This window comes from Mastomys coucha, unplaced genomic scaffold (genome assembly GCF_008632895.1).
Source record: "Mastomys coucha isolate ucsf_1 unplaced genomic scaffold, UCSF_Mcou_1 pScaffold23, whole genome shotgun sequence".
NCBI lineage: Eukaryota > Metazoa > Chordata > Mammalia > Rodentia > Muridae > Mastomys > Mastomys coucha.
This window is the reverse complement of record NW_022196906.1, coordinates 69,849,044-69,865,508: the sequence shown is the minus strand read 5'-3', so window position 1 is coordinate 69,865,508 and position 16,465 is coordinate 69,849,044. Positions and strand designations below refer to the sequence as shown.

At 41.1% G+C, this 16,465-nt stretch overlaps 1 protein-coding gene across 10 annotated transcripts in view; it reads right to left on the bottom strand.

The window, feature by feature from the left end:
• Positions 1 to 737: 737 nt before the first annotated feature.
• The window catches only part of Myo5a (myosin VA), a 153,006-nt gene continuing 137,278 nt past the window's right edge, over positions 738 to 16,465 (bottom strand). For 6 of the 10 annotated variants that reach the window (XM_031345367.1, XM_031345368.1, XM_031345372.1 and 3 more), the window contains 6 exons: positions 15,222 to 15,311; positions 13,558 to 13,708; positions 11,536 to 11,818; positions 9,301 to 9,475; positions 6,813 to 6,893; positions 738 to 6,539 (listed from right to left, as the gene is read on the bottom strand). In XM_031345367.1, the coding sequence (XP_031201227.1) occupies positions 6,387 to 6,539; positions 6,813 to 6,893; positions 9,301 to 9,475; positions 11,536 to 11,818; positions 13,558 to 13,708; positions 15,222 to 15,311 (933 nt within the window). In that variant the 3' untranslated portion in view covers positions 738 to 6,386. The remainder of the gene's footprint in view (positions 6,540 to 6,812; positions 6,894 to 9,300; positions 9,476 to 11,535; positions 11,819 to 13,557; positions 13,709 to 15,221; positions 15,312 to 16,465) is intronic. The other 4 variants (XM_031345369.1, XM_031345373.1, XM_031345371.1 and 1 more) reach the window with 2 other exon arrangements.

Sequence of the window (16,465 nt, the reverse complement as noted above, 5' to 3'; positions counted from 1 at the left end):
TCTATCCCATATTCCAGAAAATAATTCTAATGATAATATCAAATGTTATAATGATAGTGATTTTACTTTGGAGAGATAATCCTGTATGAGTTCTAATCTATTTAGAAACTGTTTCAAATATCATTTTTTTTCATGACTTTGTAACATCTTGATGTACACAAGACTATGTATTTCCATGGGTTAGCTGCTGAATAGAATTTCTGCTGCTGCATTTCTAGGGCCTGTTGTGGTGCCCTGGAAAGGAAACTCCTTGATAAGTGAGTCTGATGAGGGAACCTCTCGTGATGTGAAGTGGGACAGCCTGTGGTAGAACTTGATACTTACGGTTCCGCATGACTACAGATGAGACTATGCCACTCGGATTGGACTTTCTGCAGCCAAAGGACGTCACACACACCCCTTGACTTTATTCTGCACATTTGTCTCTTCTGCTACTGCATGAAAAGATGAACTTTGGACACAAATCTTGTTTAAACTTTTGGAAGCCCCAAATTCCTAGGTTCATTTTTTCTGAGAGAATCCCAGGATAGGCAAGCAGCCTGAGGGAAGGGCAAGAGTCCCCCAGCTGTTTGGCTGACCTGCTTGCTTAAATGTTTGCAGTTTTCACATTGCTGTTCTCTAACACAGGCGGAGAATGAACACAAGTCAATTTCTAAGATCTGAGACTATACATACAACAGTTACTCTTCAGAGTAACAATTTGTTTTGTGAAGTGAGTTTATAGACAAAGACAACGGTTCTTGATATCCTTATCTTTATTTCAACAATTTTCTACAATAGCTAGGAGAAATACAGCACTAATGACAGATACACACTAAGCACATTAGACAGCTATAAATTTAGAGCATAAAATGTCATTCTGATATTGTTTTGGCTTTCCTTTTAGCATTAGGTAATACCCAGTGAAAAACTCATGTTTCCAAGGCTTTTGTTGATATGAGGTGAATTTTTAACATTCTAGAAGATTTGCTGTGCGATACTCTGGAATGGGTTCGGTTTAGATCCAGAGAGGCTTCGTAATACCTCTCACCTTTCAGCATTTCTGCTTCCTCAACTAACCACTTTGCAGAGATGAATTGTGTAGATCAAGAAAATTCTTTCTCCAGATCCAAGGAAGAAAAAGATTTGAAAACTGCAACATCCCATTTACTGTATTTCAAAGGCAGGTCCATTTCACAATAAGTGCTAACGGTTAAGATAAAACCACAAGTATGTTAAATGCCATGAGCTTGTCTGTACAATACTGCTGGAACAACTGGAACTTTCCAAAAATACAAGAAAATTATTATTACTTCAGGAACCAACAAAAGAACATAATTGTGGATCATAAATCACAACCACAACATATATCCATATTTAAAGGAGAAATCACCTTTTGTGGGAAAAATAATGTCTCACATGACTTAGAGAGGCTAAGATTTTATTACACATAGTAACAATAAGTTATTTGAAACTACTGACTCTGGAAAACACATGGGGCTGTATTCACTTTCCAAGCATTAAATTATACATGGAAATTTCAACTTTCAAAAACAAACCTAAAATTTCTCCAAATATTCCAAACAATATCACAATGCCAAGGAAATGTTAGTTGTTTTCAGATATGTTATGAGTCTAATTCTACCCATTAAGTTAAGATAATGAACATTTTTTTTAGGAGACCAAATTATACAATAAAAATATATATAAAATGCATTTAGGAGATGTTTGACATGGCATCTTTTGCTTTTTGACCTACTGAGAAATTGACTATAATTCTTAAGTTAATTTAGGTACTATAATGGATTAGAATTTAATACAGCTACTTTTCTGTTTTTTACTCAGCCTTTTACAGTAGGGTACCTTTACATTTTAAAAGGATGTCCATACAAAGTTTTTAGAGTTGTATTTTTGCCTCTATTAGAAAGAGCTAGTGGAAGGCAAGACACCCACCCAGGAATACACTGACTTCCGTCTTGCTTCCATGCATGCTAATTTGCTTACTGTTTCAGGGAGTTGCACTAACCCAGAAATATTCCTAAAGCTAACATTCCATTGGTTGCTTTATAAATTCTAACCTCTGGTTGGAAATGGCAGTATACTAGTAGCAGGAGATGCAGGAAGGGGAGAAAGGAATAAGTGGTTGGAAGCTACACCCAATCCAAATCCTTACAAAACCTTGAGAAACATGGCAAGAGACCCCTCACTGAGGACAAGTTCTGGCGAACTTAAGGCAGCTCTAAAAGGGAAGGGGCAAAGGTTAAGGCGGCCCTCACAGCACAGCCTGAGAACAAACGACAAAGCACTCACCACCAAATGCTTGTGTGGCCTCAAGCATGCATGCCCACAGCACAGCTCCTAGCTCCTCCCCTGCAGCAAGCTGTGGTTATTTCCAAGCTTCCACTGACTCACCAATGGCAGACAGCCCCAGGGAGGGAGGTACTTAAGTGTCCTGGGTCCCTCTGTGCCTAAAACTAGAGAGCTCTCTGCAGGCTGTGTAGTTCAGCCAGGGGCTCTCCCAGGGAAACCTCCGGGGTTATGGAGAGTGGCCTGCCTTGCCTCTTCACATCTGAGGTTTTCACTGCTCTAACTTGAGAGTCCACACCCTGTCGAGGAGTACTGGTTCACCACAAAAGGCAAGCCTCATCACAGCTGGTGCTGTAAGCACTGTGCACTGGCCTCCCAGGAAGTAAGTTGGCGCTCATCATTTGTCTTCTCCCACATGCCAATAAAGATGAAGAGCACCCTTAGTAGCCCAGGGCACCCTACAGCATCAGGGAAGATAGGACAGCCTCTGCCTTTACTGCTAAAGGGCAGTGTCACCCCTGACGAGTCACTAACCATACCACTGTCCCAAATTATATCATCCCCGCTGATTGAGGGAGCTGTCTCCTGTGGACGCTGTGAGGAAGTGAGGTAACAGAGGAAGAGTTGCTGGCGTGAAGCACATGCATTATGGGTACTATTTCTGCACTACTTTCAACAGAGCCATGCAGTGTCACACACGGACATTTGCTCTTCGTCCTAACAGGTTGATGTTACCCAGAGGACCCTTGACCACGCCTCCTGAAGAACTCTCAACTGGTGACTATGTGTGTGTGAGAGAGAGGGACTCACTCCATGTGGAGTTCTCAGGATGGCAGCGGCTCCTCTTTCCCTACAATTGTCAGAAAACTAATTTCTCACAATAATCAAGACACTGAGACCTGAAGTATTTTCATAGCCTTCTGCATACACTATTAAAGAATATGTGTATTACACACACTTGTTCACCCACAGGGAGTCTTTCTTTAGCTGCTGAAATGGGTCAGTTAACAAAGCACGTCATCTAAACTGGCCCAGAGCTACATCCCCTATCCCTTGGCTTTGGATTATTGTTCTGTACATTTGCTTTCTAGAGCAGTGCCCAGGAACGTGGAACGTTCAGGGCTCCAAAGGAACCACCAAGTTGTCCTTTGTGCGTTTTGATTTGTGTTTATCTTTCCTTATTCTGAGTTACTCTAAGGCAGATTCAAGCCTTGGGCTAAGAAAAGCTGCAGGAAGGGAAGGGAAACTGCTTTTCTCCTCACTGTGGATGCCAAGCGAGTGAGCTGCATCTGCAGCAGAGAGAGTGGTGGCTACCGGCAGGGGCTACTGCCAGGAAGAACCGCTGGGCTGGTGTGTCTTTCAAGAGCTCCTTCTTTGTAGTCCAAGTATGTTATAGTGGAATTATGGAAAAGCCAATTAGTGATAATGTTAAGGAGTACAGAGAGAGGACAGGGGGAGTGTACACAGAACACCAAAAGGTGATTCCCATGCATGCCGGCCAGGGCCACAGAAAGCCATCAGGCTGGAAAGCTAGGGAAATGGGGGATGGGACAGGCAGGGAGAGGCTGGGTGTATGTGAAGCTAGGAGAGTATGGATGACAGAGTGGAGGCCAGTGCTCCTCACCGAGCCCAGAGGACACCAGTGAACACAAGCCTGGTGCCTCCCTCCTTAACAAAGCAGTGCACACAATCACCATGGGGGTCTGAGCAGCTTGAGAGAGTTGAAGTTTGGAATCATGGACTCTGAACCGTTGTCACTGAACCAGGAGAACCACAAAATGGGAGCAGCTGTAGAACTGGAGCCCTAGGTCTTGACAACAGAGAAAAATGAAAGTGCTAGAAACTGTAGGGCACAAATGTCTGAAGTAGGAAAATGGGGTTTCAGGGACAGTGGATGTGACAGCATGGTCCTGAAGACACGACTCAGGGTGTGCATCAGCATCCCACTCAGGACTAAGCTGGGAGCAGGGTGTGGGCGGCCTGCCAGGGCTGAGTGAGAGAAGACAGCCTACACGTGGCTCTGTTTGCTCAGTAGTTCTACCACCCGCTCGCTACCCATCTCTGCTGTCTGACACACTCAGTACTAGTGAGATGGCTTTAAGCATTAACTGTTCACTGAAGCAATACTGAAAACCCAGGAAAACTGAAGATGGTTGATTAGTGTTTTAGGTTCTGCAAATAAATAAAGGTACTAGAACGGAATAAAGAGTAGAGACTGTAGCTCAGTGGTAGAGTACTTATTTAACACACATGAGGCCCTGGGTTCAATTCCCAGCACTACAAAAAACAAAATTCCCTAAACAACAACAACAAAAAGTTTATCATGTAACAAAAATTATTTAGACTAAGTAACTTTCAAATAATACAAATAATTAGGGTGTTCTAGAGTACCTAAATGATGTATGTTAAGAAAAGATTGTGGTTACATAAACTTGTGACTTAGTGTATTAACCCTAGGGAACTGACAGGCACTAAACACTGGTCTTTACAACAGGACAGAGTAACTGTGACCCCTTTTTCTAGGAACCAAGTATGAGTGAACTGTAAACAGGGAAGTGGCTGGAACAAGCAGTTGTCCAACCTTTTTACTTTAATAAACAAGGACATTCAGGCTCCAGTAAGATAATGAACAATAACTGTTGTTTAATAACAGTACTTATCATTGACTTGAAACCGTTTAGCTCTCAGTAATAATATTGCACATATTTAAATGTCACTGTTATAGACCATCCTACAGTTAAACTATACTTTGATGATTGTAATTAAGAGCCAGAGGAATGAAAGCTAAGAATTTGCTCTTGCAAAACCCAAAGGATTTATTATATAAGATTCTCAGAAAAAAATGGAGAATATGCTTAATTAGAATTTCATAATGAAAACATACAGAATCTGGGTCTTACTGAACCAAATCCTCTATAAAATTTAATAATCTTTTTATATTTCTTACATAAATCTTCTTAATGTATTTATAATATGATGTTTTTAAAGTATCCAGTGGTATCTGAGAACATTTATAGAGGTTGCAACACCTAAGCCCTCTGAATTATAATGATTTATTTATATGCCTATTTTGAATAACTCATAGGATAAACAGTTTCAAGATCTTAATCATAAATATTCTGATAGTCCTTTCTAGATAGTGACTGAAACTAACACCTAATAAATTAAAAAGAAAACTTGTCAAGGTTGAACATATGCATGGCAAGAATCAGATTTAGGAACTAAAAATAAGTAACTATACACAACACTATACCATGATGTGATATCCACACAGGTGACTTATCATTGTAATAATCCTGATCAGCAATGACATCAACAGCCACTCTGTCTAACTCTACTTCCCCAGTGTCTGCTACACATAACAATGAACCTGTGGACAATTGCATATAATCCGGTTAGAACTGATCTGGTTGAACTGTAAACAGAGCTGATGAGAGAGAAGCTTATTTTGTAGTGCCTAAGTGACTCGCTTAGGTCAGGAGACAGCACACAGCAGCCATAAGATGCTCAGTAAGTTACAGTACCAACGGGCATCTCCACTGCCTAGCTAACAGCATCTTTCATATCACCATGCTGTAGTGACACAGGGAAGGACGTTACTTGGCCAGTTACTTTAATGTTGCCAGTTTATTTTTTTGATCCAGTTTGACAATATCAACATGATCGGCTCCTAAGCTGTTATGATATGTATTCAGTGATTTTCTTCAGTTCTTTGTGCCTTATTCACAACAGTTCATACATATGGGATTGTATTTTGTATGCCATTTAAATGCAGCACTATAAGGATTTAAACTAAATGCTGTCAGCTGAAGAAGACACGCCCCTTCCATCCTTCCGTTCACTCCTCCCTGCCACCATTCAGCTGTATGTAAACTCAGGGTTTCCAACTGATAGAGAATGAATGTTGCTTTAAAGGTAACAGCACAAGGAGTGTCTCCCAATCCAAGGATTCTGGGGGGTGGGGAGGGGTTTCCAGTTAACATCTTCTTTTGGAGATAATCAGTACTTTTTCTTTAAAAATGTATTTTCAGTAGATCACTGGAAACAACTGTTCATTTTCTGAGGAGAAATGCGTCCTCTACATTTGCTTGGACAGCACTTCAGACCCGTGCAATGAAGCCCAGGCCCAGGCTGGCTGGGATCTGGATGGTTTCTAGGGCCAGGGAGGATGGGTTAAAGGGAAACGTGACAGGAAAGATGTGTTTTGCATCCATGAGCAGCTGCGGAGAGTCTTTTCTGTCTCGTAACCGCATCTGAGAAGATTAAGGAAAAAGACAAACGGTATCAATCCTTTCAATTTGTAAGATATTTTTCTACCAAAATTTCTATTAAAAATTTAATGAAAATGTTAATTTTTGATTAAAAATATTTATGGACTATAAACTTATATAAAAAAGTCAATGCACTGCAAAATAAATAAAATGGAAAAGCAAAAGATGAAAACACATTATCCTTCCAAAAACATTGTGAATACTCCATTCAAATGACCATGTGGCAAATAAGTAAGAAAGAAAAAAGCATCTCACCTGTATAGTGCGGATAAATGAAACAGAGACCCGCTCTTCAAACTCATTCACGGGTGTGTACAGATTCAACACTTTGACGATCTGGAGAGAGAAAGGGTAAAGACATTTCACAAACAGCCTGGCTCTTCATGATCTGTTGAGTGGGAAGGACCTTCTGTACTCCCCCTTTCAGTTTTTCCTGGGGTGGACTGGGAAAGAGGGAAGGAGGAACCAAAGAGCCCAATTGTCTTTGTATTTGAAGTTTTACAAGAAGAATGTAGTTATGTAACATTTTAAGAAGAAAATAAATCAGAAAGCCATTCAAACAGTGTAAAATGTGCCCTTATTTTATCCTTTCCATCTTCTAAAGCAACAATGGCTACCCATGTTCTGGGCCACCACTGTACTTTCTACACATTCTGGCTTAGGATATTTTTATACAAATGGAATGAATTCTAGTAATGTTCTGCAACTTCCTGTCTTCACATTAAAGCATATATGGCCATATTAAAATTATAGAATTAAATATTATTCATTTTACACAAGCCTAAAAACTCACATTTAGAAAAGAAAGTCATTATAAATGAATTAAAAAAGTTAAGAAGTAAATTAAAAATGGTCTTAAAAATAAAAAAAAAATGGTCATTTTTCTTTTCCTCTTATGGTATTGGAAGGCTTGAGACAGATTTCTATGTACCTCAGGCTGGCCTAGAATTCATTATTAGCCTCAAGAACATCATTGTTTGTGTGAGGCAGAACTGTTGTTTTGAGATGTGGTTTTCCTATGCAGGCTAGGCTGGTCTCACATTTGCTGTCCTCTTATATCAGCTTGCATGTGCTGGAAGTACAGCCTGTGCCACCATGCCTAGCCTCATTTTCAAGGTATTGTTTAAAGCTGTGCTAACATACTAGTTATCACAGTCACGTGTGGTTATTTACATTTAAATTAGTTAAACAGAAAGCTAAGTACAGGACGATGCCAGCCTACAGGCAAAGAGTACGGTAAGCACCAGAGAGACATGGAATAAAAGTCTGTGAGTGACACCTTTGCCTCAGGAATCAGCCACTCAGAGACAAGGAGGGTTAAAGCTGCACAAAGGACTGTCCCCATCAAGTAAATAACCAAAGTAAAGGTCGACTTAATTCTTTGGGCATGTAGTAAAACTGAAATATTAAGTGCTAAAGCACATTCTCTAAATGCTGGAAGACAAGGAAACATCTGTTACCAGGTTTCCCCAGGGTGCCACTAGTTGGCAGAAATGGGGAAGACCTCAAGACCATCACCAGTACTGAAAATTTCTGCTCCAAAGTAAGCGTACAGCATCAATTTCTGTAAATTTTGGCACTAAGAAGCTATGACTGTGATTCCAACTGTTTTCCCTGAGTAGAGTGAATCACTGTCCAGAGATGAAGAGCTAAGCATCAGGGAGATGAACTAACCAGGTGAAGAGAACAGCAGGCCCTTCTGAGGCCTGCCTTTGGCAGCTGCTGTCTGCTCTAACACCACTCTGCCCTGGCCCTTCCCTAAGTTCAAGGCTGCTGAGTGGCACTTCTCAGAAAAGGCCGTCAGTGCTTCCTGTAAAGCATTAAGAACACAATGTGCTACATGGTTTTGTTTTTGTTTTTTTTTTGTTTGTTTGGTTTTTGGTTTTTTTTTTGGTTTTTCGAGACAGGATTTCTCTGTGTAGCCCTGGCTGTCCTGGAACTCACTCTGAAGACCAGGCTGGCCTTAAACTCAGAAATCCACCTGCCTCTGCCTCCCAAGTGCTGGGATTAAAGGTGTGCGCCACCACTGTGTGGCGTGCTACATGTTTTTGATGTTAGCTTCAAGTATTTCTTTTTTCCCTATTGAGATGTAAGCTCATGAAGGTGGAGATTTCTTATTGTTAATTAAAGTAATTACCTCCACAAGTATGACACTGTATGACGGGGGCTAGTCACATGTAGGTCAGAGAGTAAGAATTATTTTGTGTATGTAGGCAGCGCCAGAGCATGCAAGCGCCAGAGCAAGGTCAAAGGACAACCCTTGGGAATTGGTTCTCTCCTTCCACCTGTGGGTCTCAGGGGTCAAGCTCCGGTCATCAGGCATGGCAGGAAGTGAGTGCCTTTTCTGCCGGACCCATATTACTGACCCCAAATAGAAAAATCTAAAGAACCATTAACTACTGAATAACACAGAAATAACTTTATGGAATGGAAGCTCTAAAGAATATATCCCCCATGAGACTAGGGACTTTGTTTTTAGTCCAGGTTGTATTGCAGGGCCCAGAACATTACCCTTACTAAGAGTACTATGCCTTTACTCTTTGCTGAATATTCTACATATGACTAGGAGCAGCACCAAAACTAACTAATAATAAAATCCCCTCATTTCCAGATTTACATTGCCATGTATCTTCTCTGCCAAGGAAGGAGGTCAGTGAGGAGAGAGGAGTCACGGCAGGCCTGACTTCCCTGAGCTCCTCTGGGATGGCTACTGTGGTGTGCTGCCCATGGACAGCTGCAGTACCTGGGCTGTGGTCAGGGCGTTGCACATGGAGCAGATAGCTTCCGCATCATCATCAGTTTTCTTTTTCACTTGCAAAAGCTGAGCAGCCTGGATAAGAGGTTCCAGAGTCTCCTTGGCCCCACTGTTCATTAGATTCTTGTCACGTAGCCATTCTTCCAGTTGACTGACATTGTACCTGTGCCAAAAATAAAGAGAGAAAATGTAAGAGAGAATAAGAGAGAAAATGCAAATTTGCTGAATGCTGTCATAAATGTCTTAATTTTGTATATGTAGCCTTGTCAGTTAATGTGACAGGTAGTGTTTTTATTCAATTTTCTAAAATCTAATCAGCTGTGCTTTAACATTTATCATTATAAAGTCATGAGGCTTATAATCGTAATTATGTAAGACTGAATGACAAGAGACTGCAACTCTTTATTGAAAGATGGAAACAAAGTCCTCAGAGGAAAAGTTATTAGACTTGCTAATAAACAAAACGGAATATATCCTATGACTCTGTCCTTATTATACAGCTGCCTAGAATGTACTTCTGGCTTCTGAAATTCAGGTTCCCTTTGCAGGATAAACCTTTTGATTCTTCATGCACTCTCTTTTCCTTAGGAAGATTCCAAAATGAGTGAGTGAACAGTCAGATGCCCCAGCATATGCCCTGGACTCAAACTTCCCTAGGGAAGGGCCCTGACAACAGGGACAGTGGCCTGAGAAAACCTAAAGATAGAAGAGAAGGGCAAGGGAACACCCTTGGAAGAAACAAAGACTCCACAGATGCTAGGGTGTGAAGATGCCCAGCTATCCGACAGGAGATTGCGAATACAGTCAAGGCAGATGGACACACGGTCAGAATTGAGTCTTCAGGAAGATAGCAGCATTATGATATGAAGACGATTGACTGTATCTGGGTGTAGTGACACTACCTCTTGGGAGGTAGAGGCAGGAAGATCTGGCAATCAAAGGCTACACTGTGAGTCTGAGATCAGTCTGGCTTTAAAAAAAAGTCAGACAACTTCACAAAAGGTTAGAATCTCTGTATGGAGGTTATACATTAAAGTGAAATATGGGTAAAAATGGTAAATATAGAACACTACAGTTTGCTAATAGTAACCATATATTTTGTAGAAATTCCCCACCCCCCCCCTTTTTTTTTTTTTTTAGTTTTTTGAGTCAGGGTTTCTCTGTGTAGCCCTGGCTCTCCTAGAACTTGCTCTGTAGACCAGGCTGGTTTCAAACTCACAGAGATCCACCTGTCTCTGCCTCCTGAGTGCTGGGATTAAAGGTGTGCACCACTACCACCCAGTGAAAATCCCTATGTTTTCCTCCAGATTAACCATTTGCTCCCCAAATTCAGTTCTGTTGCAATAATGAGGCAATGGTGAGGAGTAGTGCGTATGAAATTTAGTTACTGCTGGGCATGTCTGATGCATGCCTTCATTCCTAGCTGAAGCAGAAGGATTGTGGGACCAAGACCAGTTTCTCTAAAACAAAAAAGAAACTAAAATAACTGAAAAATGGAGTATAGTGTATCTTCAAGTTCAAGTGTTAGTAAAGGATCTTTTTGGACCTATTATTTTTCTTTAACTTAAAAATTTAAAAAGGAAAAAAAAGTGTTTGGTTGGGTCTGTGTATATGTACCATGCACATAGAGTGTGGACAGAGGCCATAAAAGGGGGTTGCAATCCCTGGAACTGGAATTACAGAGAGTTGTGAACCACCCTGACAAAGAACACTTATTTGAGCACTCTCATAACCTTCTCACATACCACATGCAAGCGCACTCCCAAAGCTGATTCTTACTTTAGAAAATGCAGCAGGTGCTGAGCCTAACCTGGGTCCTGGTCAGGAACAGTAAGTGCTCTTTACCACTGAGACACTTCTCCAGACCCTGTTGGGTCTATTCTTATTTATATTCCTAATATGGATAGATATTTCATGATGACAAAATATTGTAGTTTCATTTTTCTAATATTTTCTTATTATGCAATCAAAAAAGTAAGAAAAGAGAGAAAATTATACATCGTAGCAGACCTTGCACATCTCAATAATCCTACAAACAAGGTAGCTTAACAGATGAGCGGGTTTCCTCCTGAGCAATGAGAACTCATCCAGGCTGAAGAACTGGCTCTATAGCAGTCCTTCCCTTGCTGTTGGCCACCTGGCAGTGCTTAGGAACAAGTCATCCTCCATCAACAGGCAAGCAGGCCTGTGACAAGCGGCTGTCACATGCTGGTGTTTGCTCACCTGATCTGCATGCCCTTGCTCCAGGAGCACATGTCCTTGCGCAGGAGGAGGTTGTTGAGGGTGATGGCGCCCACAATGTAGAACATCTGCTTGACCACCTGCTTGATTAGCTCTGGGTCCATGCCATGCTGACACATGACTGAATGGAAGGAGTTGAGCTGCCGCAGGATGGAGTCCAGTGTGTAGGTGCCCTCATCTGCGATACTGGAGGTTCGCTTTCTGAGCCCCGTGGGCTTCACCCCAGATACGCCCTGAATTGTTTCATGCTCTAGCATGCCTGAGACTGAAGAAATATTTTAAGTGTTAAGATGATTGTCTTTCTCTCTCCCTCTCTCCCTCCCTCCCTCTCCCTCCCTCTCTCTCTCTCTCACACACACACACACACACACACACACACAAATGCACACACTTTAGAAAATGATTGGAGGATAAAAATAGTGGGAGAAGGAACTGTCCCAAGAATAAGCCTTTGGATTTTAAACTTTAATGAAGTATTAAGTTTTTTAAATGGAAAGTCTCCTAGAGTATTAAGTAATCTTACTGCTGCATTTTCTAAAGTAAGAATCAGCTTTGGGAGTACACTTGCATGTGGTATGTGAGAAGGTTATGAGAGTGGTCAAATAAGTGTTCTTTGTATTTGATCTCAGCCATTAGAGAAAAAGCCACTAATTCAAACAACAACAACAAAACAATAACAAGACAGTAAGAAAGGCAAGGCTTTGGGAAGCAGTCTTGGAGAAGGCCTGTCAGAGCTGATGGTGTGGAGCTGAAGAGCTGGGATAACCTTGGTTTCTCCAGACTTAGTCTCTGTTCTTGTACTGCTGTCTCACCTCTCAGTGTGTGGCTAGTGCTGCCTTAGAAAGCTGCTGCTATGTCTACTCGGAGATGCCCATTCCCTGCCTGAGAAGGCCTTGATATTAATGACTACACCTGGATTTTTTTTCTATTTGCTTGTGCTACGCTCAGCTCCCCACAAACCCTATACTAATTCAAAGCATTTGTTGTTGCTATGAAATGACTGGGAAATGGAGACAGAATGGGACAGCTTAGAGGCGAACTATTTGTTCAGCCAGTACACATAGGCAAAGACAGGAAGGACTGGTGGAGGCTGGCTGTGGCTTCTGTGTGACTTCCTGCATTTTGGCCAATGTACAGTATTTTTAAATTTACAACCTCTAAAGCACAAGAGAGAAGATAACTGCCATCTCATATGACCTCCTCAGACTTTTATGTCCCTAGCTGTTTTAACTACAGGCCTCTGAAAGAAAATGAATGTGTGAGCTCATTAAGGGAGGAAAAACGTAGAAATGTGGGGAACACATGGTCAAGGGAAGAAAATAATGAAAGCCTGAAGTAGTGAAGAGCCTCTAATTTGCCTGGAGATAACAGTGTTTGATAGTTTGAAAAAAAAAAACCCATAAATTTGCTACATTAAAAACCTGCAAATTCGTGCATCCCAAGGGAATAAGATAGGTCAACATATAAATGACCATCCAGAATGAGTATAAAGAGAGGTGCATGGAATCACACTCTATTTACATATACAATCAGAAGTACATGTGCCACTCAGCCAACAGGAAATGCTACTTTAAGCCAACTTGCCTTAGACATTTCTAGGAGCTATACTACAGAACATGGAGTGTCCAGTATGCACCTATGAGAGCAGTTCTTTTTCCTACAGTGCCACCCAGCCATTTTACTTTAGACTATTAGGCAAAGTACAAACCCATCCCAGCCTCCTTGGTTTTCAGAGATCTCCTAGGAGGCCCTGTGCAATAGTGCCACAGCAGCTGGAAGGCTTTTTGACAATTAGACAAAGGAGCAAAGTCTATTGCTAGAAAGAAGACAGCTCAGTCTTCAGAGAGAGGATGCAAACACGGATTCTAGTGCTTCAGCCATGTGGAGACTGACTTCTGTCGGAGTTACCACTGTATGTTCTCCACATAAACACATGCCTGTCACATGTACCACTGGCCTCATTTGTCAGCAAGCACCAGTGATGCTCAGCGACCCTGGTCTTACCTATCATTGGCTGAAGAATGTTCTCTAACACCCTCACAAGCTGCTGATAGATCTGAATGGCCAAGTCACTCAGTACTTGCCGATATTCAGCAAGGTCAAAATTGGTGAGGCAGTGTTCATTCTGGCGAGACGTGTTGTGTTTCATGAAGCCCTAGAATCAACACAATGTTAGTGGTGCACAGGAAGCCAATGTCTCTGTCTGCCTCACTCTGCGTCCTGCTCAATCCTTCTACCCAGTGCCAGGGTCATCATTCTCAATGCTGTTGCCTGTGTTTTTCACTCCTGCATCATCCTCTTCTCTTTAGCTTTGAATAACAGAGGACCTAGGCAATCTATACTTAAGGCTTTCTAATAGCAAGAAGGGGAAATTTAACTAAGAAAAAAACATGTTTCATTGATAAAATAGCAGGTCTACTAACAAACACTAAATAATTGAAAACACTCTTTAGCTCTAGACTCTTTAAATACAGTCCTATGAATATACATTACACCCAGAGGAACATGTATAAGCTTCTGGATTAGACTAGTTTATAAGCTAGAAAATAAATGAGCGTTATCATTTTATTCTAACTCACAGTATCTAAATGATGATTTCAGTCAGATCTTAGAAAAGTCTTTCAATAGCATTGGTTTAGAAGGAGAGCTCCCCGGGAAGGCAGCACAGTCTTCAGTCATTTTCCCCTGCACACACTGCTCACTGGCCCCACCTAACGACAGAGCAACTTAGTGGATAACACAGTCAAAATGAGGGGCCAGTAGGATCTCCTTCATGGCCTTTCTCAGGATTCTGCTCCCTCAGGCCCACCTTCTAGGTATCCTGCTCATGTCTGTATATCCTGCCATCCTGCTATGGTAGTCCTTTGCTCTGCCTGCCAGAGAGTACTACCAGCATCTCTGCCTGCCTTCATGACAAAGGATGGGTGGGGTCAGGCAACAGGTCCCTGAGAGCTGTGCAGATGTAGAGTCACAGCTCTGCTCCTTATGTCAAGAGGTTACAGACTAATGGAGGAATCTTACTGAGCCTTATCTGTAAAATGGGTTTACTGGCAACTGCATGAGATGTTGTAACAATCACATGTTAAAGTATATTGAGTACTGTTAGACACATAGTAAGCAGCTTTCAGTTATAATCAATAGTTTAGTTTTACACTTGGCTAAACTCTACCAAACAACAAATGAGCACTTCACTACAAACAAAGATGCATATAGGATCTTTTTGTTTTCAAAACAGGATCTCTCTGTGTAGTTCTGGCTGTCCTTGAACTCAGAGACCCAACTGTCTCTACCTTCATGCTCAGATGCATACACAATTTTTTATTGGTTGCCTTTAAGGTACTCAGTTAGCTTAAACAGATTCACTTCTTAAACAATTCTATATCCCAATCTTGAACTCTACATAAAACACTACATGTGAAGAAAAAACTTGTTTTCTGGTAATTCTTCCCTGAGTGGTGCTTGACTTGTTTTTGTCATGCTTTCTTTAAATGCTAGGAAGGAAGAAGCCACATCATTGCCCAGGTCACCAGAAGACAGCAAACATCAGCAAGGCAGTACATTTCCTGTTTGAGGGTTTGGAAATTAACAAGACTCAAACATTTTTAAACTTTCCCTTTAAAAAGTCAAAGAAAGTACAACATGCTGTTTTTACACTAACGTTTTCTCACCTCTTCTCCACTATATTGCTTCAAACAGTGCAAAAATCGACATGTGTTAGAGAGCCAGAAGGAGACAGTTTCAAAATCGTCACCTCGTTTCTGAAAGAGAAAATAAGTCTAAGTTTGTCTTATCCTTAGGAAAAAAGCTAGGCAGACACGAAGACCCACTTCTTTTACAAACCATCATAAACTATGACACAGATAAACCAGATTTTAGTTTTATGCCATTGTCAGTTTATCTCAGTCCCCTGATGTTTGCTACTGTTCTTGACTTTAGAAAAGTATCCCTACTCAGCTAACTTAGCTGTCTTTTGTGCAGAAAAATGTTCAGTTCACAACTGACCCAGACAGACTCATTTGCTTGGGATTAATGAAGGGAATCAGTAAGAGTTAAAGGCACAAACAATATAATAATTTCTCTATTAAAGAACATGAAAAAGAGATTGACAGCCTCAAAATGCAGCTTGGATTCAAACTCCTGTCACAACAAAATTTATGAGCAGTGAACTAGAGATGAGTACCAAACTGAGTAGACAGGGAACACTGGTTGGTTCTTGACTGCAATGGGATGAGTGCAGACTCAAAAGATGCTGGAGCTGAGTGTCTCTGAGAGGTCACATAGTAGACATAGTGGAGATGGCTACAAGTTTATGAAAGAACTTTTGACAATAGTTGAGCCATGGAAAGTCATGGAATCATTAACCTTTGTCTACAGCTTGCACAGGAGTTACCTGGGATAGGTGTCTAGCATTAAATAATCATGTTTTGTTTTGATCTCAGGAGTTTGTTTTTTTAAAAAACTGATATGAGGGGCTGTCATCTTTAAAAATGATATATGGGTTAGATGTTTACTGCATAAGCATGAGGATCTGAGACTGGTCCCCAGATGCATGTAAAAGACTGGATAATAGTGGCTTATAATATCCCAGGACCTGGGAGGCAGAGATGGGAGAATTCCTGGGCTTACTGACTGACCAGTCAGCCTAGCCTAATTATCTATCTATCTATCTATCTATCTATCCATCCATCCATCCATCCATATATTTATCTATCTAGATCTCTATCTCTGGTCTAATGTAGCCTAGAATGTCCTCAGACTCACTGTATAGCTGATGTTAACCTTCAATTCCTGATCCTCTTCACTCTACCTCTCAAGTGTGCCTCTATTGGTTTAAAACAATATTATTTCTAACTGGTACATCAGAGCATAGCCTGGATTTATAGAACATGTCTTTTTTTTTTTTTTTTTTTTT